The sequence below is a fragment of the Scardinius erythrophthalmus genome (assembly GCF_964197995.2).
Source record: "Scardinius erythrophthalmus genome assembly, chromosome: 3".
Lineage (NCBI taxonomy): Eukaryota > Metazoa > Chordata > Actinopteri > Cypriniformes > Leuciscidae > Scardinius > Scardinius erythrophthalmus.
Genome location: NC_138223.1, coordinates 8,836,872 through 8,862,999, shown reverse-complemented (window position 1 = coordinate 8,862,999; position 26,128 = coordinate 8,836,872). Strand labels below are relative to the sequence as shown.

At 36.3% G+C, this 26,128-nt stretch overlaps 1 protein-coding gene across 2 annotated transcripts in view; it reads left to right on the top strand.

Annotated features, from left to right (window-relative positions):
- mad1l1 (mitotic arrest deficient 1 like 1) overlaps window positions 1-26,128 on the top strand; it is a 71,712-nt gene that overhangs the window by 19,160 nt on the left and 26,424 nt on the right. For both annotated transcript variants that reach the window (XM_081360413.1, XM_081360414.1), the window contains exons 11-16: window positions 5,275-5,419; window positions 13,791-13,931; window positions 15,455-15,511; window positions 15,776-15,867; window positions 16,951-17,041; window positions 24,204-24,408. In XM_081360413.1, coding sequence (XP_081216539.1) covers window positions 5,275-5,419; window positions 13,791-13,931; window positions 15,455-15,511; window positions 15,776-15,867; window positions 16,951-17,041; window positions 24,204-24,408 — 731 coding nt within the window. The remainder of the gene's footprint in view (window positions 1-5,274; window positions 5,420-13,790; window positions 13,932-15,454; window positions 15,512-15,775; window positions 15,868-16,950; window positions 17,042-24,203; window positions 24,409-26,128) is intronic.

Sequence of the window (26,128 nt, the reverse complement as noted above, 5' to 3'; positions counted from 1 at the left end):
GATCAATATGGAGGATGTTCCCTCGTTAACACTGCATTGCTTTTTCCTTTTGAGGCTGTTTTCGTGATAATTTTTTAACATTTAAATAGAAGTGCAATGGCTGGTCTAGTGTAAATCATTTATGTAATGGAATAATGTGATGAACCATAAAATTACCCTCTTTGTATTATAATGCAAGTGCTTATAGATGCTTTACATACATGTGTTTGTGTGTTGGTGTGCTTTCACTTGGTTGAAGCACTCCATTAAGCTACTCCTTCTGTGTTAAGAAACTGGGCCAACTAAATCAATTACCCTATGCACTAACGAATAGAGGCAATTTGCATAATAAGCCTCAGTATGTGCTGAGGTCATATTGATAGGAGATGAGTATGGTTTTGTGATTAGATTGTGTATTATTGTCTTATTGACCCTCCACGGCAGGCCATGATGATTTTCATTTCAGCTTAAATTGGGCTGGATAGTTAGCATCTGGAAGAGATGAGAGGAGTTAATCAATTTAGCTATGAGGACACACACACACACACACGCTGACTCACTCTTGCAAACGCCGGCCCTCATAAACAAAATTTCCCTTGTCAACTACCTCCAGAAAGCACAATTACATCCACCTGGACAGTCTTAGCACTTTCTCTCCCTTTAATCCAGCAGATACAAAGATTTTGTATCACAAACACTTTTGCAGCAAATTTCATGGAATTGAACTCTTGCTGTGGGTAATTTCTCTCACTCTGCAAGGTCAAGTGGAATAGTGCTCTCCCAGTCAGAGTCTATCTGTATCAAACATCCTTCCTTTATCGCCAGAAGACACATGCACACACAAACAAATAGCTTCCTCAGTCTCATGTAAATACGTGCTGCCTTTCTGCTTACTGTTTTGATGTCCATTCTTGTTTCAGCAGTGACCTTACACAAAGATTGGGCAAAATACTGGTACTGAAAAAATTGTGATATCAAAAATGTGTAATATGTAAAATACCAACATTGCTCATATTTTGGTACCTGGCAAATAATGTGAGCGATCTTGCTAGCTGTCCTCAACTTGCTGAACACAGAACTGTAGAAGCGAAATATGGATTTGGATTCTTTGCGTACAGACATAATGTAATACAATTAGGCATGTCCCGATCAAGATTTGTAGTGCCTCCAAGTCATACAGAGTCCCAGTCTGATACATTAGTTTTTGCGAATCATGCACAATCTTTCCCTCTTCTTTCTTTTTAATGGTGGTTTGCAAACCCATTTGAAGGTGTATACCACCACCTACTGTTCGACACGTGCATGACATCTGACATAAAATAAAATATCGGGCTTAAAGGTGCCTTGTGTAATGTCCACCAAAAAATCAATTCATACTCCACATTCCATACCAGATGGGGGCAGTATACCTCCAGAAAGTGAGTTGGTCTACTCTAGAGTAACAACCGAGAAACGGCATAGTCTCTATGCTCCGCCCCTACCTTCACAACGACCCTAGAGCCATAGCCGAAGCCGAGCCAACTCCTAATAGAGGACGTTTTGACTCCAGAGGAACGTTGGTTGATGTCAAGTGATTTTGAAATATGACATCTTCAAGCTACTCCCCTTCACCTTTACCAGTGAATATGTTCATATTCGTGAGACACACGCAATTGACACTTTTCACACGCTCTCACGCCACACATCAATTTTCTCACGCACAGAAAAATCGCGAAGCAAAGAGGACACGGAGACCGACAGACTAGACAGAGCAGGTTAGTTATGATATAAAAAAATCTCAGCTCTCAGATTCTGTCAATTTTATTACGCAATTCAAACAATAAATACCGTTTTGGCGCTTGTAAATGTTACACGACAGATCCCTAGCGCACGTGAACTGATCATCTCTACTAGCTAATAGTAAAAAAAAAACACAAACACCGTTGAAAGATACAGTAGGCTACAACTTACCAAAATGTATTCCTCATACATAATATCGACCAATCAGTGTTTTTTATCAGCGTGAAGAGGTCAATAACATAGCTGGAGAACAATTATGTCAGATTTACCTCAGGAAAGCCATTTAATAAACATAATATAGGTCACGTAGTTTGCGATTCCGAGCGCGTTTTTTTTCCTGTAGCGGGTGGTTGTGGTGGTGGTAAGGGTCTCTTGCCAAGGGCTTCAGCCATTCTTCCGCTCTCTTCCCTGAACTGAAATGTAGTAGTGGGCTGTACTTTCCACACGATTGACATCAGGTTCAAGTACGCCCACAAGCCGTGTGAGTTATTTGTGTACTGCAGTTTGGCTGGTGGTTATGTTGCCTGCATACCGCCTCCCATGGCCGAAACTGGTATTATGACACCTGTCGGCCCGTGGCTAGTAATTTAGCATGCTAATTCAGGTTGATATCTCTGCAGCACTATAACTTGACATTTTTTTTATGACATAATCGCCCTTATTTCTTCTCATTCTTTTGATGCGTGTAGCTCATTTTTTGGATTTTTACACATGGCACCTTTAAGATAGCCGGCCCCGATCTTTTAGCCCTTTTCCACCAAGGCAGAGCTGGTGCTGGTTCGGAGCCAGAGCCTAGTTTCAAATAGGTTCTTTGTTTTTCCACCGCCAAAGCACCAGCTCCGAACCAGTAAAACTGGTTCTTAAGTAGCACCAAATCATTGCAGGGTCTAGAACGGAGCCAAGAAAGAACCGCTTGCGTCAGGGGCTGGGGGCGGGGTTACCGTGACCAACAAGACGAATAAAAAACTTGTGACCGCCATTTTTAAATAGCAGCTAGTCGAGCTAATAGCAGCTCGATTATAATATCCGTCTATGTAAGTTACGGCGAGCTGCACGAACGCGTTGGATTCCGATGTATTTTTGCAAACCCATGAGCATCCATAGTATTGCAACGTCCGTTATTGTTGATGGCTTGTTCGAGATGCATCGGAGCGTCGAGGACCGATCGGAGCTGCGGGAGTGTTTGGAGAGCATACGACTCCTTGTGCTTTTAGATCGCTATCGCAGTGCTTTGATGTCATGCGGCGATCGATCTGCGAGAAGCCGAATACTCGAACAAGCCTGGCGTGTTTGTGTTTGGCGCTACCGCACTAGCGGTTGCTGGGCAACATGAGACGTATACAGTGACGTAAGATCTGGCTCTGTTGTGGCTCTCTAGCCGGTGGAAAGGCAAACCGGTTCTTAGTAAGCTCGTCAGTCGAACCAACTCTGAACCAGCTTTGGCTCTGGCTCTGAACCAGCACCCGGTTCTTGTTGGTGGAAAAGGGGTATTTGAGATTGGCTTAGGACATCCCTAGTTACAATATTGCATTACTCCCTAAAAAAGTAACTAATTGCCTTACTTGGGGTGTATTCACACCCGTGTTATTTGGTTCGATTGAATTGAACTCAAGTTCGTTTCCCCCCTTGGTGCGGATCTTTTGGGCAGGTATGAATACAGCAATCGTACTCGGGTGCGGACCAAACAGCCATACCGAGACCCAGCTGAAGAGGTGGTCTCGGTCCTGCTGCAAACGAACTGTGGTACGGTTTGAATTTCTGTCCAATGAATGGATGACCTTAGCACACATGTGGTTTTCTTTACAAATTTTGGTAAATTACACTTGCAAAAAGGGCAGTGTGAAAGCAAACCACATCAACAACAACAACAAAATCAACATTGTGTTTGATCTGGACCAAAGCAAGTGAACTAGCTGACTTTCCTGGTGTGAATATACCCTTATTTGCTTTTGTGTTACTGTTTCTCAGTTGAGCTGTTCTTTAATGACAAAAAGTTCTATATTTTGGCAAATGTAAGGGAGATTTCACACCAAAAGTGAAATGATTAAGCCTCAGGCTGAAGGAAATGCAAATTCACACTTGCACAGTAGAGGGTGGAGCTCAAACAAACCTTTCAGCTGTGCTGCCATTATGGATTGCAGAAGAATAGGACACAGGAGAAGTTTAACACTCTTACTTAAGCAATAAAAAAATGAAATCCAAATGTGATATGTAATAAAAAAGTTTTTTTTTTTTTTCAATGAAACTTGCATTGTTTACTTGAAAAAGTAAATCAATGTTAAGTAAAGCAATGTTACTTTACTAGTTACTTGAAAAAAGTAATCTGATTGAGTTTACGTAGCTCACGTTACCCCTAACACCGATCTTAACGCACTACTTATCTCTCTTGTATCTGATTTAAAACGTGCAGAATGCTATATCTGATGAGTCATAGCTGACGTAAATAAGTGTAATTTTTGCCCTGCAAACATCAATAACCGCTTTAGAGGATTAGTTCACTCAAAAATGAAAATTCTGTCAGTAATTACGCACCCTCATGTTGTTCCAACCCTGTAAGACTTTCGTTCATCTTCGAAACACAAATTAAGATATTTTTGATGAAATCTGTTAGTTGGCTCACTCCTTCATAGGCTTATAATCGATATCTGCCATCCTAGAAAGTTTAGTAAAGACATTGTTAAAATAGTCCAAGTTACTACAGTGGCTCGACCTTAAGTTTATCAAGCGACGAGAATACTTTTTATGTGCAAAAAACAAACAAAAATAATGACTTTATTCAACTATTCATTTTCCTCTGTGTGTGCTTCTGAGTGAGTTCACGTAGCGTAACAGCGCAGCTCTTCTGTGTTGTACGTCAGAACGTAGGCTCACTATTGGCTGATACTGGTCATGTGTGTGATGCGTGTGATGCTGGCTGCACTGTTACACTATGTGAACTCACTCAGAAGCCCACACAGAAGAAAATGAATAGTTAAATAAAGTTGTTTTTTTATTTTTTATTTTTTCGCACAAAGAGTATTCTCATCGCTTGATAAACTTAAGGTTGAGCCCCTGTAGTCACTTGGACTATTTTTAACAATGTCTTTGCTGACTTTTCTGGGATGGCAGATATCGATTACATAGAAGCCTATGAAGGAGTGAGCCAGCTCTCAGATTTCATCAAAAATATCTTAATTTGTGTTCCGAAGAAGAACAAAAGTCTTACAGGGTTGGAACAACATGAGGGTGAGTAATTACTGACAGAAGTTTCATTTCAAGAATTTTCAGTGTTGCAAGTAACCATGGCATAAGTGGTATAGTCCACGGCTAGGTGTACACACACACACACACACACACACACACACACAAACTTGTTGATGGCTCACTGTCGAATGGCCTAGCAACAAAGAGTGTATATTCAGCTGTGAACACTAAGCAGGCAGCTTTCATAAGGAAATTACGTCCTAGTATACAGAGGATGCAGTTCCTTTTGTTCTCCCCAGAGCTGCTCCATCCTAATGTTATTCTGGCTTTCAGCGTTCGCTCTGTGGAGAAGGCCCGCACTGAGCTCCTGCCCGAGGTCGCTCAACTGCGCGCCAAAGCTCAAGAAGAACAGAAGAAACGAGAGAACCAGGATTCGCTGGTCCGTCGCCTGCAGAAGAGAGTCCTACTGCTCACCAAGGTGAAAAGCATATAAATATTTTCAGCAATCTTGTCAAAACAAAAGGGTTCATACTTTGTAAACATACAGTACTATAAGTTTCATAAACAAAAATTTCATCCCCAGTGCAAAATGGCTATATCTTTCTCTAGAAAAATTAGATAGATACTACTTTTTGCCTGTGTTAAAAACCTGATGTTTTGTAATGTAAGTGTGCTCAATATATCAACAGCTAAGAAAGTATTATTACATTTACAAAATTTCATTAAGTAGCACATTCTTTTACAGTTCTGCTATAGTAATATAATTTACCAAATTTGCACATTACAGTATAAGGGCCGAAAGATGTTAGTTTAAAAGCCGAAGCCACTAGATTGATATGTATAAAAAAACTAAAAAACAAATAACACAGGGAAAGGGAAACTGAGTTGCACCAAATTAAAGAACAAATCAAAACAAAATAATTCCCCTTACAGTAATTCTAATCCCCAAGTCCACCCTGCCTACCAAAAGAAAAATATAGATAATAAACCAAATTCTTTGGTGTTTGGACGGTCTAACTAATCTACGGAAAACACAAAAGTACAAGGGGTGGCGGACACTCCTTATCTAATGTGTCTAACATTCAAACACCTCTGTGTGCACCATGTATATTACGCAACCTTGCCTGTTTTCTTTTACCCAAACAAAAGAACATCAATTTCTATCGAACAGCAGCATAAGGCACAGGTAACAAGTAGTAGGGTCACCCGTTCACAGAGTAGGATTTGATGAACAAATTACAACAAAATATAATTAACCAAACAAATGAACACACACAAGGACACACTTGCACGTCTGTCAATGAAGCACGCCGGATGGCTTTTAAACGGGCAGTGCGGCAGTGGATTGGGTGAAGTCATGATTCCTTGATGATGATTGGCAGGAGACATATCCAATAGTCAGAGACCTGAGAGCGAAATAGCAGAATAAAAAGATAGAGATGGAGAGAGAAAGAAAAAAAAAGAGAGACACAGAAAAGAACCCCTACAGCACAATGGAACATAACAACCCAAAACTGAAAATCCTGTCATAATTTACTGTCGTTTCAAACCCATAAAACTTTTGTACATCTTCAAAACACAAATGAAGATTCTGAAAATTTCAATTCTGTCCCTCAAAGATCTTTTGGGTCTGAAAGTATATGAGGGTGAGTGAATAAGGGAGGGAAAATAGTCATTAAAAAGTCTCATATGACCCATTATCTTTGTCTCAACCTCGTTCTTATAGACAGTATGAGTAGCTGTAACTTCTGTAGAAATCTAGAACGTGTCCTACTTCCTGACCTGAAGTCTTTCCAAAGGCTTGGATGAGATTTAGATAAATTGCTGGAGCACCACCTTATTGCTCATACGAATAATACTCTTGTTTGTCAACATCTTGGTTAATTGGTAATTAACAAAGGCTTCAATACACTCAAATCATATATCCTAAATAAGTGGTATTTGTTTTAATGAAGTCAATGTTTGGGTGTAATGATGTCAACTGGAGACATTCAGAGCATCCTCACCAGACTGATCTAAACACACATGGACAATTAGATCTGTCAGAACAAGTAATTAAGAGTTAATATAAGCAAGCATGCTCTCATATTTCTCTGTTGTTCAGTTGTTAATTACATTGATGGTAGACTGTGCTCAGTAAAATGTGGATGCATCAAATCAGTTTGTCCAGTAAAATTGTGCGGACAATACAAATGCACAATTTTTCTGTCTACAAATCTAATTAAGCATAACCGCATTTAAACATTAGATAAAGAGGTTTTTAAGATCTAGAAAAAGTTCTGTAGTGTCCAAACTTTTGAGTAGCATGGTATATGATGATAAAGCCTGTTTACACACAGTTCCAGAAAACAAATAGAATTGACAAGCTGAAATTTGGAGGCTGTTTGTCACCAGCCATTATTGACAACTTTAGCGCTTCGCCTGCTGCAGAACCGGGAAAAATGCATCAGCTGTCTTCAGAAGATTAACAGTTTTCTAGCTATGATTAAAAGCCAAGATAAAAAGGTTTTATTGTAGCATTGACCCATGTTCTCCATTAAATGAAGATCAATAGGGGTGGAAAAAAACTGCAGTGCGGCACAGATTGGTTTCCTCACTCACTCACTCACTCACTCAATCACTCACTCACATAGATTCTCTCTTCGGCAAAGGTCTGTGCCAAAATAATAGAGTCCTAAATGAGTTTGCTATCTGTGGGACGAATGAGGTGAGTTTAAGATAAAAGCACAGGTGAATTTCATTACAATAGAAGCAGAAAAATCGTTTTTGAAGACGTGTGTGTGTGTGTGTGTTTGTGAGAATATACTGATATGTGTCGGTGTTGACACCCCTTAGGTGGTATAACTTGTATTAAAAGAAAGATCTGAACTGTTTTCATGACTTATAATAATACGGATACCTCTTTGACCTTTAAAAAGTAGTACAGAGTTACAAATGAAACTGACATAAGTTTTCAAATGTCTGTTTTTAAAAATGTCATAACTTATGTTAGTTTTTGATAGCCAGGGTTAACAACAACTGAGGAATATGATTAACACCCGGATGAATCCCACATAAACATGTCCGTGTTATTTGATTTCAAAATTGATAGTGGAAAAATAATTATATTGTGCTTTAAAGATAAACAAAAATAAATCTTAATTTTCTTGACCATTAAGAATAGTTACTGTATTGCTATAATGCAACAAAGCCCTTTATATTGTAAAGAACATTATAAACAAACATTTCAACATACCAACATATTGTATCATGATTTAAATGGTTACAAAATTATTTCATTCCAGTTTACTTTCTACTATCATACTGTACATTTCAAAATATTACATTAATGATAATTACCATTTGGAAATAATAAACTCAAACTGTGTGTGTGTTCTTTTTTTTTTACAGTGAAATTTTCATGGCATATAAATATTTTGTATTTTATATATTTTCTTAAATATTTCGGAAGAAATGTGACCTTTTTGTAAAATTCACAGCTAAACCTGCATGGATGATTTGACGTCAGTCGCATTGATTGTTACGTCAGATGAACTTAACTAAAACTCCACAAATGCATCCATTAACTTTCCATTTAAACTGATGTTAAAGGTCTGTTAGTGAAGGTTCTATTCAACATTAACCTTCACAACCTTTCTAGTTTGGGTGCATATATGTGCATGTGTCTGTTGGTGTTTTAGTATTCTCAGTTGACACTCCGGATAATGAATCACAATGTTTTATTGATCCTGCTGTTTTCGGCTTTAGAGACTAGACTAGATTTAATTTCGGTTTAATCGACTCTAAAATGAGATATTTACACAGATGACTCCGACTCAGAAGGGAGCTCGTTCACCCCATTAATTCTTCTCTAATATTTCTTGCATCTCTCCTCTTGTATTTAGAGCAATACAATGGCATTGCAACTGATGCCTGCCAATTAAATTGTACTACATTGATTAGGTTGACCGTTAAAGCATGTGAAATAAGTTCAGTAATAAGTGAAACACAATCAAGCTGTAGTAATTAAATTTACATTAAGACGTTGAGCAGATTCTTTCATTTGGAAATAGTTTTTTTGTACTTAATCTATGGAAGTAAAATAATGTCAAATGTTTTTGAAACAAAAAGCCTGTTGAATTGCACTACTTGGAAAAAAATAGGCATTGCATTAACCATGCTTGCATTTTAATTAGTGGTGGGCCGTTATCGGCGTTAACGCGCTGCGTTAACGCGAGACTCTTATCGCGCGATAAAAAAAATATCGCCGTTAATCTATTCCCCAAGTTGGGTTGGGAGATGGCTCTACTACACAAGCTATGATGACGCAATCTACCCGCGGCCGCGAGGTAAACCCGGCTGCAACGCATATTCGTCGTCATCTTAAGTAAACACGGCTGAAAGTGAAAGCTGCAACATCCATTATTTGGACTTGGTTCGGATTTAAGCCGTCCGACAAACAGCAGCAAACTATCCGAGTGTGTGGGGTAACGGTTCGGTAAGTTAACACACGACTAATCCGTTCTACCACCTCAAATTCAAAACGAAACTGAAACTGATATCACTGAATACCAGCGCGCGCGTATTATTCTCAATCCAATATATCTTAGTGGTGTAACGTTAACACATAATCTCTGTCTCTGTCTGATTTAAGAATCGTTGTTGTGTTTCTTTTTAACTGAAAAGACATCAGTTAGACAATATTATAACTTTAAATTTGGGGTTTCATAAGCTCAAAGCTATAATAAACATTAGACCTACTTAAGATCTCTGCAGGTAGTGTAGGCTACTTAAATTTTATTTATCTGCAAAATTATGTTGTATACTTACAGTTTTGCACAATATATGTTCTCAAAACTACATATACCCTTTAAAAAAAAATTAGCAGTTGTTTAGCAGGGTCTGTGTAACCTGTTCTGTAATGGTTTTATTATAATATACTGTATATCGTTATCGCAAGAGGCTGCAATGTATATCAAAATATAGATTTTAGGCCATATCGCCCATCCCTAATTGATAGCCTAGTAGTTGATAATAACATAGGCCTTTGTTGCCTACGGACGGTAACAGTACAGAAGTAACCTTTTACAGTCTATGAGTAGAACAGCTTTCTCAAGCAGTTTGTGATGCATTTTGGAAACAGTTCCTGAGATGAGCCCCTGGTCTAATGCGCCACCTGGCTTGAGAAACCCGTTCTCAAAGACTTAGCCTACTTTTATAGTCATTATTTGGGTAGCACACATATTCTGAATGCCTTCGGCAGAATTCAAATGAGCCATTTTAATCTAGATTAATCTAGATTAATTTCAAAATTAATCTAGATTAAAAAAATTAATCTATGCCCACCTCTAATTTTAATGCATTGTATTTTTAGGGCTTGCATTTTTATGGGCTGAAATTCAACATGGTTGAATATTTAAGCTGTGAATATTTCAATTAAAAACATTTCAAACACATTTTCATTATTAAAAATTCAATAATCCATATTCACCTTTCATATTTCACCTCCAAAATATTCAAACTTTTTAAAAATACAACCTATAATATTCAACAGGCAATTTTCGGTCCATTTTATTTCACTTTGCAAAATTCGCTTCCACAAATTCAGTGGTTCAAATTCGACAGTAAATTCAACGGAACTGCAGGAAAAGCAATAGATTACCGAGATACTCTCCATCTGCTGTTAGTCAACCTCACCAGCAGGAGGTGCAAAAGCGCGTGTTGTTGACGAAGACCAGCAACCGTTAGAGCAAGCCATTCATAAAATGAAAATGAGCTGTGTCAGTATATATGCGGAAAAGATGATAAAGACACAAAAGCTGTGTTTATGTTTCATTCAATAACTTCATTGTTACTTTCCCTGTGTAGCATGTCATCAGCTTTCTCTACATGAACAGGATTATAATCGGTTTCCCTCAATACCTCACACTCGAGGATTCCCCTTCTGTCGGGACAAAACGCTTAACGTAGTTTATGGACTAATACAGTGATATAAAAGACCAAACTCGCACGTTATTGGGGATGTAGGCTGTAGGCTACTATATAGGCTAGATGGACTAAGAATATGAACGTAACGGCAAAGTTTCATGCTGAGCGTTTCGTGATATACTGGCATAAAATCAACACTTGATCAATACTAACACTTTCTCTTCTCTTTTCTCTCTCTCTCTCTCTCTCTCTCTCTCTCTCTCTCTCTGTCTCTCTCTCTCTACAGTATATATATATATATATATATATATATATATATATATATATATATATATATATATATATATATATATATATATATATATATATTATAGTATAGGCTATGCCTACGTGTATTGCATTAGCTTAAACTGGGAAGAGTCATAGCACTTGCATATTGTTGTCCTCCTATTGTTAGTTTAACTGTAAATCGCTTTGGATAAAAGCGTCTGCTAAATAAATGACTAAATGTAGCCTAATAAATGTAAAATTGGCTTGACATTGGACATTCGCACATTTAGGGACCGTCTCAAAAGTTGCATAAAACATTGGCATACACGTTTCTAACTTCAATAGCAAACTTTAATTTATTTGAATAAATATCAAAAATCCAAAGGGTGCGCATTATGCCTGACACTACATGAACACTTTACAGTTGGTTTTATGACTGTAAGTCGTTCTATTCAAATGCTATTGAAGTTAGAAACGTGTATACCAAAGTAGTATACACTTTAGAGACGGTCCCTAAATGTGCGAATGTCCAACGTCAATGCCAGTCTATCACTGGGAAACGCTCAGCATTAAACTTTGCGCGTTATTCTGAGTCAATCCGCTTGCCTGCGAGTTTGTTCTTTTATATCACTGTAATTAATTCATTAGTTCATCATTAAGCTATACGTTAAGCGTTTTATATGTCCAGCTGGGGAATCCTTAAAGGGTTACTTCAGGATTTAGCATTAAGCTTTGTATTAGTAGAAACCCTGTAGTATTTTCGAATTACCATGCTTTCCCCCCTCATATCCCCCTGAGAGGAGAGATTTATGTATTTTTTGTCTGGAAAAAATCCTCCGATGACACAAAAATCGTCATTTTGCGTCATCGGAGGATTTTCTGGCCAGAGGCTAAAGACTACAGCCAGTAGATGGCGTTGTTCCGCATGTTTACAACCCGCCCATAGAGGGTGGGATCTCACTCACAGAATGTACACAGTATCAGCCGTCTTTCTTTGGAAGCTAAGCAAGCATGCTCTTGTTCTGTGGAGAAAGCTGAATAATAGGAGAAAGCTGAGTAAGTAGGGGTTACCATCTTCCTTTTCCGGGACTTGTCCGGCGGGCGAGACTGTTAAAAATGTCCGGGATTCAGCTTTTGCTTTCTGCGGTCGCCATTCATTGTTTACATGCACACCTCTCGTTTCAATCTAACTGAATTAATTCCGATCGGTGAATCTGACTGTAGTGTTTACATGAACGCTAAACAAGTGATCGGTTGATGTGCGTTTTACCATTGCTAAGAAAATTCCCGCTCCTCCGTGAGAGATGCGAGACCCGGCGCGTCTCAGTAATGAAGCCATCGGCCTCGCGCTGTTCTCCCGCGGCCGTCAGCCTCGTCCTGCTCGCCACAGTAAACATGATGAATGGATGGTGACTGTAGAACGCAAAAGCCGAATCCCGGACATTTTGGGTCTCTAAATCCCTGGCAAACTCATCACTTACTTAGGCTAGCCTTGTTGTTTTCAACTGTGCTCTCTAACCGGTAGGCGTGGCCTCTTAAGGCAGCGAAGCAAGTGCATTCTGGGAGTTGTTGTCTTTCATCCACATAAGCCAAAAATACATTTTCTGGCTTTTCTCAGTCTAGAAAGCTCCAAATTCAAAACTTTCTCCACATTTCTTCTACTTAAATGACCTGTTTTAAATACACATTCATCTTCCCAGAGGTGAAGTATCCCTTTAAGTATTGAGGGAAACCCTAATAGCTTGCATGCAGCACATCGCCACAATATAAAGTTAAGGCAACTAAACAACCAAGAGAAATATATGTCAACCTCAAAAATGTAATATTGGATCTGTATATCCGCATCGGGGAATAACATTATAATCTTGTTCACGGTAGAGAAAGATGCTTGTAGGCTACACAGGGAAAGTAACCGTGAAGACACTGAATTTAACATAAAACCGCCGTCATAATAATCACAAATACACTTGCATTGCTGTTAAATGAGTTTTATGAATGAATGGCTTGCTCTAACGGTTGCTGGTCTTCGTCAACAACAAGCGCTTTTGCACCTCCTGCTGGTGAGATCGACTAACAGCAGATGGAGAGTATCTCGGTAATCTATTGCTTTTCCTGCAGTTCCGTTGAATTTACTGTCGAATTTGAACCACTGAATTTGTGGAAGCGAATTTGCAAAGCGAAATAAAATGGACCGAAAATTGCCTGTTGAATATTATAGGTTGTATTTTTAAACAGTTTGAATATTTTGGAAGTGAAATATGAAAGGTGAATATGGATTATTGAATTTTTAATAATGAAAATGTGTTTGAAATGTTTTTAATTGAAATATTCACAGCTTAAATATTCAACCATGTTGAATTTCAGCCCATAAAAATGCAAGCCCTAAAAATACAATGCATTAAAATGCAAGCATGGTTAATGCAATGACTAATTTTTTTCAAGTAGTGCAATTCAACAGGCTTTTTGTTTCAAAAACATTTGACATTATTTTACTTCCATATTAATCACCCTACAATAAAAATCAGCGTCATCTGCTTATGCTTCTGCAAGCATCTCAGATAGTTCAACTTCCACACAGATAACTATATGCATGATGTCTTTGTATTGTACTGACCTAGCTTGGCCTGAATTGAGGTCTGGAATTGAAACTTGTGCTTTTGTATGTGGGTCAGGAGCGCGATGGAATGAGGGCCATATTAGAGTCGTACGACAGTGAGCTGGCCACAAGTGAATACTCCCCTCAGCTCATGCTCCGGGTCAAGGAGGCAGAGGACATGCTGCAGAAAGTCCAGACTCACAACACTGACATGGAGGTGAGAACTACATTACCCATAATGCACACCGAATCAGTTCCTTTGAATGAAAATGTTCAACACTGATTCAGTGATTTGTTCAAGTGTGGGTAATCTGGGTATCTGCAGGTTGCAGTTATGGGTGTGACGAAAGGTCTTTACAATTGGTCTTGAAAGCTGCCCTGTTAGGGTGTGGGGTAAAGTTATGAGGTAGTTTCTATTGTAGCATTTCACCTTTTGGCATGCCCATTACTTTAACCTGCAGCTATCCCTGTCTCGATTAGTTTGCATCCCTGCAGCATTTTACATGCTTTAAACTGTTTTAGTATAATATATCATATGGATTAAATATATTGCTGTATATTGTTATTAGGGCTGTCAATCAATTCAAATATTTAATTGCAAAAATGTGAGAAGTTACTGATTCAGTTACTTATTTGTTTCAGCAATTTGTGTGGATGATTCTCATAGCATTAATTTATGCAACAGCACTCTTTACTCGTCTGATTAAAAAAATAGATTTAGTCTTTCTCAAACTGTTTCAGTGCGTTTGGAATGCAAACATTGAACACTCAAATATCTCCAATTCAGTAATTAAAAACCTTTTCACTTTTTTATGAATGGATCCTTGCATGTTTCTGCTGCTGCTGCCCTGGTGTTTGTATTTCTATGAATTACAGTCTCTCTCTCATGGTCTCTCTCTCTTACTTCACCCATGAAGTAAAATCACTCATGATTTTACTTTGAAAACATCACACATTTGTTGAGGTTTAATGCTAATTACAATTCCTTCATATTAAGAATGCTAATGATTCTGAAGTATTGTTTTGTTTTTTATTTCCTGTCTGGGTTTGACTTTGAATTATGAATAATTCATTTAATCTCGTCGTGTTAATGTGTTGACATATTAGTAGGGCACATAAACACTCATGTTCATTTATTGCAAAACAATGTGGAAATCATACCTTGATGTATTTATGTGAAGCCATTTGTGCATTTTAAGAGAGAGAAGATGCTGTACTGCTGAATCAGTAATATTGTTTGAAATTAGTTTTCAAATGACTTTTTTTGCTCTGATAAACCGTTCGGATTAATTTATTCATTCAAACTGCATACTATATTGCTTAAATGTTTGGGCAAATATCCCGCTTTATAATCGAAACATGCAGGAATTTGTAAAATTATGCACAATACCTGCAATCCCTTGCCGAAAACCAGGCCCTGTAGCTATATTGCCCAGATAATTTTCTATCTTTGGTTACATCAGCAGAAAAGTAATTTAGAAGCAGAGACTAACAAGTTAATACAATTTGAGGTAATATCAAACTTTTTATAAGGAAGGTGAATTATTGGATGAATTAGATTTTGTTATAAAATGTGTGGTTCTATTAAGCTGTGTTAAAAAACCTGTGCTGGTGTTATAAAAATTCTAGACCTCTGCTCATGGAGACTGGCCTCCAGACAGCGTTCTTGACGTTGATAGCACTCATGACTTTGTAATCAAGGACTTGTTTTTATGGGAATAATCTGTTTCACTCTTATAGACTCAACTGTTTAAAGCCCAGGAGGAAGCAGGCACCTTCAAATTACAAGCTCAGATGGTAAGTCACATCCATCACCATGGGAACTTCCTTTTAGCATTTATACGATTATGTCAGCTACCGCTTCGATCATAAATGGATTAAAATTTGCGCTATAATGCATGCAAGAAATGAAAAACCACACAAGTCAAGTCAAGATATTAGACAAGAATTACATTGCTACAAGGCTGCAGGTGTTTCATTTACTCGGATTTACTGTCAGTTGTAGTTTTTGACATAGTCCTGATCTTTTTGTCTTTCATTATGTTTTTATCACTTGCTCAGGTGATCTCTGAACTTGAGGCTCTAAAAGAGCAGCAGATGTCTAATGCCGAGAAAACCACCTTAGCAACAGCAGAGGAAATCTGCTCTCTCAGGTAACAAGAGATGTTATAAATTAACCTTCATACTATGTTTCGTCTGTTAAAACTTATATCACGTTTAATCTGATCATTCTGGAAGCCTGTTTCAGCTTACAAAGTGACACTTTAGGATATAAAGTCATATTGTGCAAAATAAAGTCATAAATGTGATTGTATAGAATTATTATATATTTAGTTTTTTATTCTATCAATGGAAGCCTGTTTCCACCAGTCGCTGCAACACATGTCACTGAAAATCGCCAGCTCTCATTGAAATGTTCATGCCACTTTGTCACTGTAAGTCGCTGGCATTGAGAACAGGGCTTTAGACTGAGTGAAACTGAAGTCCGTGTTTTTTTTTTTTTAATGGCCTGTTGCATTGCCTAATTGCTATGCAAATTTGATTATACTACATTAGCTTTTGTGGCCTTGCTTGAAAAGTACGCTTTCATTCGGTGCCTACTTCCTCCTTCCTCATTCTTTTTGATCCTGTAATTATTCTCTATAGAATTTCATTTAATCACTCCTGGAACCATTTCACTAAGCTGTTTACACCTTAATTGAATATTTGTTGTATTGAATACAAGTCCAAGACCCACATAGTAATCTTCAAAACCCAAACTAAACCAACTTGAATGTTGTCCAGAGCTTTTAAAATTACCACATTACTTTTCTGAGAAATTATACAGGATGTAACGGTTCAACAAGTTTCCACTAATTGTCTGGGACCACTATATAATGTGAATAGAAGTGTTAACATTATTTCAGAATCTCTTAGTATTTGGTATGTCCTTTTGCTTTTGATTGTCACAAATGTATTTGATTAGTAACATAGAAAATGTTTAATTTTACACCAAACACTATTTGTTTACTATTACATAATTCACTTTTAAATCTCAGATTTTCTTATATTCCCTCAGATTTTGGACCCCACTTATTTATATAATGTTTTACTCTGCAATCAACCTCCAGAACTTGAGTTGAACACTTAATTGTTGTTATGGATGTGTTCCACCATGCTTGACTTAAAAAAATATATGTTTATGGTTTATTTTTGTGATTTAAAATTTTGATGGAAGAATTTATTATGTTTTTCAGGGAGAAGATTGAGGAATTGGAGGCAGAGCGCCAGCGGCTGGAAGAGCAAAACAACATTCTGGAGATGAGACTAGAAAGGCATAACCTCCAGGTGATAATTTCATTTTCATTTCAGTTTACATTTAAAGTCCAAAGTAGTCAAATCATGTAACGTGACTGTCGTCATATGCAGTCTACTGTGGGACATGCTTGATATTAAAAGAGTTATTAATAGCGCATTAAGTTGTTTGCATGCTCTGATGCAGAGCAGAACAAGCAAGGTATGCTTTGGGCTTTGTGGTCACTTAAATGCAAAAATATGTCAAAATGCCGGCCTTGTCCAGTTTTTAACGTAAACACTCAGTGATGTCTTAAAGGGGTCATGACATGAGAAATCACATACAGACATGTAATATATATTGACATTACATGTAAGAGGTATTTGCATCATTAAAATATCCTGCAAGTTTCAAAATGTCCTTCTCATTATAAACAAAGCATGTATTTTACCAAGGTCCAAAAATGGTTTGTTTTGGATATTGTTGGATTTGTGTCATCACACAGGCAAACACATTTGCATATGACTGCCTCTAGAGCAAGACATTGCTGAATAGTTATACATCATTACACCATAGGCCCCCGCCCAATGGAGCTCAGTCGCTTAATGTCTGATACTTTTTATAAGCAAGGCACAATGTAATGGAGAGTTTCCAAAAAAAACTTTTGTTGAAAGATGACAGCTGCATTGCAAACAATAAGTAAACAATTTCATAATGCTTTGTCTGTAAATTGACGTTTTAAATGGAAAATGTTTTCAAAACACTTACTCTTGTGAAATAGCGAAGGGGTTTTGATACTTTTTCCTATGCAGTGAAGTTAGCAAATCATAACAGTGGCCTTTTACTGACAAGCCTTAAAGGAGCTGTCACTTAAAAACAGATCATTTCAGACAGAGGGTCAGAATGAGTGTTGAAAATAACCGGGGGGTTTTCACACACACGTATATAAAAACATATATATATACACAGTATATCTGTTTGTTTGTTTTTGTGCAAAACAAACTTTATAAACATTGTAAGTGAACATTTTAGAAAGGAACATATTAAAAAGTATTTTAAAAAATCTGTGGAGGACAAGATAAAGACAGAGACAGTGAAAGATGGAAACTGGAAAGCCACAGGGCATAAGAAGACAAGTGGGAAGCCACTATTGCATTGCTCCTGGATGCAAATGAGTTTTACCTTGTTAAAGCAAAGGACAAAAGGGTCCATTTTCATAAACTGCTGCTGAAACAGAGAACAATACTGCTTCGCTTCCCGATACACAAACACAAGTCCCTCTGCCTCAAGGTTTACAGTTATACTGGCTGTACATTGTGTTGTCAAAACGACTTTCAGAAATTAAAATGAACCACAGCCATTATAAACACCCATTTGTTACTCCACAACATACAAAGATCAAAGCTGATGCAAACCACAAAATAAATATTTCTTACCATGACTCCATGTTTAATAATCAGGCATCCGGCATATATACCGGCATCTTCCTTGCCATCATCTTTTTGGATCCTTTTGTATTGTGTGCAGTAAAGTTTCTAACCAACACTCACTGCTGAAGTCAATGAAGTCAATTTTTTTTTTTTTTTTTTTTTTTTTTTATCAGCCCGGGTTTATCTATTACTATTATAGGTTACAGCAACTAAGCAGAAAGATCAAAGAACATTATCAAAACTATAATTATCTGTCACAGGTTGTTGTACTGCAAGATGACCGCGCCCTGGCTACAAAATCAATAGCAAAACTTTTTCTTTGTCTTTTTTTTTTTTTTTAATGGTTACATTTGTCATGTTTGTTATATAATTTTTTGATTAGAGGGGAAACCGATTTACTAAATAATGTTAACTTGACTTGCTGCTTCCTTTAAATTGTTGGGAAAGAAATATTAGATCTGTGCATTCGGTCTTAAAGTGAAAAAAGAGAAAACAACTCACTGCTCTTGACTGAATAACTTTTAGTAGTTTTATAAGAATCTGTGTATATCTAATTCATACGTTGAAGCAGTATATTATTTTTACATTTGATTACTTTAATTTATGTAGTGGACCTTTAGCTAAATACTGAAGACTTGCATGAAAAAGTAAAGCATTATTTAATTGTATCTTTTAAATAATGTTGTTTGTCATAAAATAATGGCTAATCATATTAAACAATTGAAATTACAATGTTGAACAAAATAATCATGGTTATGATTTTGCCATAATTGAGCAGCCTCAATTGCTTATCTCATGCTGTTAAGCAGGCTATATATATGGAGTTCACTGTAATTGTTTATTGAAGTATTTCAGGAACACCGTTGTGATTCTCTGGTTTTGAATGTGCAGCCTATATGGATGCAGTTTCTTCACACACAAAGAATATTTTAATATGAGTGCTAATCATTATAAATAACCGTGATCACAGTATTGGGAAATAATCCACAATAACAGTATGATTTGTCAATCATGCAGCTCTAGTCTCTGTTAAAGGGGTCATGAATTGAGCAATCATAATTTCATTGATCTTTTGACATGTATCTTAAAAGGTCATTGTGCTGTAAAAACATCCTGTAAGTTACTGAACTCAAAGCGTCATGTTAACCCAAACATTTTTTTAATCCAAGTTCAGAATTAACATTATGACAAAATAATAATTTAGTGCGCTAAATTATTAATAAAGAATTAATAATAAAGTGCGCCGAAAGAACTCCTACTTCTACATCATTGTGTCTTTGGCCCCGCCCACTGGTGCGTTAGTGAGATGAGAAGAAGACAGGATAGATACAGGATCACTGGACTAAAAATAACATTGCCTTCCAAAGGATCCTAATGCTAGGAAAATTGTTTTTTTTTTTTTCAACTGTGAATGTCTCAGTAGAGCATTATTTGTTTGTTCTGTACATTTCACTGTGGATTCTTTGGTAAATCAGTTGTATTTCGGTACAAGCTTTGCAGTCTTTTACTGTAAGATATGGACCGGACAGTATTGCCACAACATGTAAGCAACTGTTAATTCTAATGCTTAGTAATTGGTAATTACTAATCATCAATGGCTAAACGATCAACCTCACATTGTCTCTCTTAGTAGCATGAAAATAATCTGTTATGTAAATTGTGATTTGGATCTTTTTCCAAATCTTTTGCCAAAACTCCCGTTATAATCAATAACACTGTCTACACTCTCTTTACATCATTTTCGAACTGTTAGTTATGATGAAAACATTTGTGAGAGTTTAGAAATCAAGTTACAATGATGAGATCACTGCATTCATGCGGTCAACAGATATGTCTCTCATTGGCTACAATGCTCACCGCTGAAGCCTTTCATGCGACAGGAGTAGATCTAAATATAATGCTATAATCATCAATTTTCACGATTAGTTCATCTTTACAGCTGTAGTAGTAAAAACATAGTAGAAAACGAGATACTGAACTCTACAGCAGAATGAATGAGATTGATTTCTCAGTTAAGCGATCATTATTCATAAATATTTGAAATTCTGAATGCTATGATTGACCAGTCAGATTGTGTAATAAGTAACTTGGGTTTGAATTATCATCATAGCTGATATTATATATCTATACAGTTTCAGTGTTTTTTTGCTGGTGCAGATATTAAAGCTCTATTGTCCATTTTTACGTGTATGTGAGGTAATTTTGTTACCTTGAGTATAAAAGCGTTTTTTTTTTTTTTTTTTTTTTTTTCATAAAATTGCTTTTTTTTCAAAGGTGCAGTCAACTCAAACTCTCTCTCTCTTCCTTAACTAACATGACTTCATTGCTGGTCTAATTTTTAATTGGCAAATTATCCTTGGCATATGCCATTTTAGGACACTGTAATGAAAACAATTGTGCAGTAGACTCAGTTTGAGGCTAGCTGTGTTGTGTCTTTGTTCATGCACAGCCACACTGTGCATGAACAAAAACACGCATTGGCTCTGGTTTCCACAGTAACTCAGGTATATGTGTTTCTTCTCCAAAGCCTAAATTGGCACTTGAGACCATATTGTGTTCGTCTGCAAAACTCCACATACTTAAAAGTCCTCTTCAAATCACAGAAAAACCTCCACAGTTTTCTCCATCAACCTATAGTTGGAAAAAAATGTCTTGTATTTTTAAATCTTGTATTTAAAAAATATATATATATATATATATATATATATATATTCAGATATAAGTTGACTTCAAATAAATCATGAACACTGGTCCTTATGGGTCAACAAGGAGTTTTGATGGTTCTTCACACATATGATTTTTCCCTATGGTAGGACAAATTATTCTTGGCATGCCGGGGATTGCTAGCTTTTAAAAATATTAGTTTAATAATAGCACAGTGGTGTTTTTATTTATTTCTGTTAGTCAATAAATAATGTAGAGGCACTTAGTGGAAACTCAGACTATAAGTCCTAGTGTTTAAATATTTATGCCGTTTAGGTATGCGGTTGTGTGTTGGTATACTATATTTATATATTAGGGAAGGAGGTATGTCTAATATATACACTGCAATATAAAATAGCATGTGCTGTGTTGTATTAAGAAACTTGATGAACACAAATCACAAAGACAAGATTCATTATTTGTATTCTACAAATAAATAAGCCTGACATCAGTGCCAAAGCAGCTTCAAATATGTAATATATGAACAAAATATATAAAAGTAAAAAGTAATATTGCAAAACCCTTACAGCAGTGGCCAAAAGTGATATAGGAAATATATTTATATCTTTATTCAAATATTAATACAATTTGTTAAAGATTTTGTAAGCATGTTGTGTAATTGTGCTTAGAGTCAATAGTTTTATTTTTGGCTATTTCATACAAAGCCTTTATTCAGGCTGTCATACAAAGAAATGTTGAACATGCAAAAACAAGAGAGAACCAACAAAATATCAATAACTGATTGGTTTTCTATGCTTTGTAGCTACAGCCTGTAGATTTAGATTATTTTTTTGCCAAATAATTTTGCCAGATGAATACCTTAACCAAGTTTAGTGTGTTGTTCTTCTCTTGTATTTAAAATATTTAAATAAAACATTTAAAACATTTTTCTTATATTTTGATTAATCAAACTTATTGGGTCATTAAAAACAAATATCACCTCTGGACATCATTTTTGGCCACTACCTTAGTTTACTTTTTCATTTTTTTTACTTTTTTTTTTATTTGGTTTCTATATTGGCAAATGCCTTAAAATTCCTGGCTCTACTGCACTGTTGTCACAACAGCCTGTTATAGGTAAATTTTAAACATTGGCCAGTGACATAATGGGAAGATATAAGGCCACATCACTTTTCCGTCATCTTTGTGATGCTTCTATATTTATCAGGGACCTCCCATCCATTTATCCTTTCTTTTCCTGACTCGATGATGCGATCAGTGGGCTGAAATGCAGTCAGACATGCTCCATTAGACCTCAACGCTGGTGCCAGCCCAAAACAAACGGAAAAGTCTGGAATTCAAGAGCTGCGTCATTCATTTGTCCTGCTCTCTCAATCACTCAGTCTTCTTAATGTGCTTAGACTTTGGCTCTAATATTAATAGACTTTCTATCCATTAGCTATGACGCTTCAAGTGTCACAGTAAGAATAAACGACTTCACACGTACAGTTAATAATATCAACCCACTCCACACACTTGTCGGTTTTAAGATGGTTTATTTTTGGCCCAAGGACTGCTAACCTTTGCTGCCTTTTTATTGTTGTCCATGCGTCATTCGTGATTCAAGCTGTATTATATTCATCTTGAACACTTGGACCGAAAATGTATATTAAAAAAAAAATTAAATATCAATATATTATTCTTCATTCAGTTCTAAGCAACAGAATCTGATTAAACAATTTATTTTTTGACCAATTATCAAAATAACGTTTAGTCCTACAAAGTTTTTTTTTTTTTTTACCTTGTTACAGTACAGTATAGGGCTATTGCACACAGAAACAAGTCTTGTACAGAAAAATTTCATGTCGGCACGTTATTTCAGACTTACCTGCTAGGAGTCGAGCCGCTCGCAAAGTTAGTGGTCAGATTTCTTTGTCATACTCTTAAGAATAACCACAACAGTGTTCAAGAGCAACAAATTGCCATTAGCTGTTAAATGCACTCCTTTAATTTGTTAGTTAAAAATATAATAAAAAACAGATTAAAATGTGAATTATTTCTCAAATAAATTATTATTATCATTATTATTTTCTTTGTTTCGGAGTACCATTTATTTGGGCATTTCTGAGTTTGTTCGTCCCTTTCATCCCCAACTTCATAAGTAACACTTTAACAAAAGCTTAATCTTTCATTTTTAGTAACTCTAGTTGTTTCTGTTCTTTCATCCCCTTCTGTTCTGCAGTTATGTCATCTCTTCCTTACCCCTCAGTCTCTACTTCTCTTCTCTGCTTTTCTGTCTTCAGCTCAGGATGATGTAATTTGCTCAGTAATGAGATGTTCAGATCGAGGCATTATTCTTTGATGGGGCCTTTAATTCACCAGAAGGCTCAGTAATGGCTTTTAAACCCCTGACGTTTTAAACCCAAATGAAGAATCGTTCCAGAAGATAAAGCCTTTCGTTTCAGACAGGGATGAACTATCACTTCTTTGGTCCTTTTGTTTGGAGTGTAATTCGGATAAATTTATTTTTTACGGGGGGACAGTCTTCAGACAAAATTGGACTTGATTTTAACCCTTCATGTTAACTGGTTTTTATTCATGAACTTCAACAATGTATGCATTGGCTCAACAAATCAAATGAGCTATTGAACTTTAACAAACTTATTTCTTTTCAGGTAAAAAAAAAAAAAAATTCTCGCATAACTTTGTTTTGTCCTAAAGTGCTAATGAGTGTATAATTTTGATTTGATTGAAGAATTTGGATTCTTATGAAAGCAAAATACAATTCAAAGGCACTGATGTTCAGATTGGATGTGTTTTAAGGATTTTGGAAAACAGCATGCTATGTTTCCAGACTTTTTATTTCATTGTGTCTTTTCAGTTTTCTTTTATTTATTTATTTTTCACTTTTATTTTAATGTTAATTTGTGTGATCAGAGTCTACTTCAGTCAACAATTACAATGGCTTTACATGCCAAAAGTATTCAAAGGAATGGTAATTAGCTTTACGTTGTTGAGGCTTATTGTCTGCACTTTTTCTTCTTTGGAAGAATGAAATCAAAACTCAGTTTGTTTAAAAGTTTTATAAAGTTTAATAAACTTTTAACTTATAGACTCTTTTAACATGTTTTCCATGCATTAGGGAGACTATGACCCTGTGAAGACAAAGGTGGTCCACTTGCAAATGAACCCCACCAGCATTGCAAAGCAGCAGCGCGCTGAAGAGGTGGAACAGCTGAGGGTGGAGTGTCAGCGCTTGAGAGAACGACTCCGGAAAATTGAGGCGAGTGGTGGCATGACAACAGACGACACTACCCTCATCATCCCACCTTCACAGGAAATACTGGGTAAATACTTTTTTACACAAGCATTTCAATAGTAGGGTAAGGAAACTGCCCTTTTAACTGTATCCAGATTCTTCACCAAATTTGATGTAAACAGCCCTGCCTCAGGTTTCCGCTGAATTCTCGTAGGTCTCAAAATAATGAAAAATTATTGAAATATGAAATGTTATTCTGTTGGATGAAGAATGTGTCTCAAATGTGTGTGTAAGCAGCAGCTCACAAAGTTAGACTGATATTTGTGCATTTCCTTACTAGAATTTAGAGTACATGTCGCACCAAAAAAAAACATTAGAACAAGATGGGTGCAACTACAGCACAAAAAGTGTGTATTTATTTTATTGAGGCTGTTCGAAGTAAACTGTTTACAGTTTTAAATGGGCTTTGAATACTTGAAAATCATGGGTTTAAATAAAGTTATTCTTCTGATTGGATGATTGTGGTAGTGTTGACCAGCAACCAAATGTATATGACCAGATGTGAGTTTACATTTGGTCCTTATCTAAATTTAAACACTTTGCAAATCAACAAAAAAAGTTTATATGTCTGCAATTGCATTTGGCTTGACCAGTTGACAAGATTGAGAATGCATTTCTACCTGTGGAGTCGGATGTGACAACAAGGATTGTGAAAAAGATTCTTTCTAATTCCTCATCCTGTGTTGACAATGATTTAGACATTTTATTTTTATATGTACATATATATACAGGGCTAAATGTTTAATTGGACTCGAGTGGTGTGTGCTGACGATCCGTATTTCTTTGGGACTCATTTATTTGCTTCATGTTCTCTTTGTGTCTCTCTCCCAATCCCTCTCTCTTTGGCTATTAGTTTGAATGCGTTCAGAAGGAGGCAAGAGTCTAATTAGGACTCAGACCCATGAGTAAACAAACACCCTGAGGTCTGCTTTTAAATTGGCCGCTGCACTTTTTCCTGTCTCTATTTGCTTTTCACTGTTCCTCTTTCATTTTATGACCTCATTTTTCTCCCACCTAAAATGTATGATTATGAGATTTGTGCTTGCTCAAATCTAGTTCAAAATGAGTGGGTAAATCAATTTTTAGTGGCTTTGTTGTCATTAGTAATGCAAGAACAAGTTCTTTCAAGGGTAAAAACAGCTTTTTTTGTTGTTTATATGCAATCACAGCACCTCAAACTCTTTTATAGAGTAAAATTGCTTTTAAAATAATCATTGATCAATTATTAACAGGGATTGGATTTAATAGCGGACACTGGAAACAAATTTCTTTTTTGCCTGACACATTTAGTGCTTCATAACATACTCCCAAAGTATATAATATTTCTTTGTATGTTAGGCCCGATTTCTAACACATTCTCAAAGCCTAATAGTGTTTAATGTGTGCTCATTAAGAAGATTGTGTATCCATATTTTTCTTTTGTGTACTAGCTTAAGGCAAAATGATTGATTATCGCAAGTATAAGATAAAAAGTTGCCCCAGAAAGTGTTTGGACACTTAAGCCACACTTTAATGTCTTTGCATTACATAAACTATCAGACCAGTGGCATTTATTATTTTGAAATATAGGACAATAGAGTAATAGATATGATGTGCAGAAAGAAGACAAAATGTATTTGGGCACTTTGTGGATGTCAAACTTATGTAAAACTATCACTGAAAGTGTCCTATCATTAATATCCCTATCCAAACAAAAGATGATTTCTTAGATTTAGACAAAATCAGGAGAAAATGTTGCATAATTTATA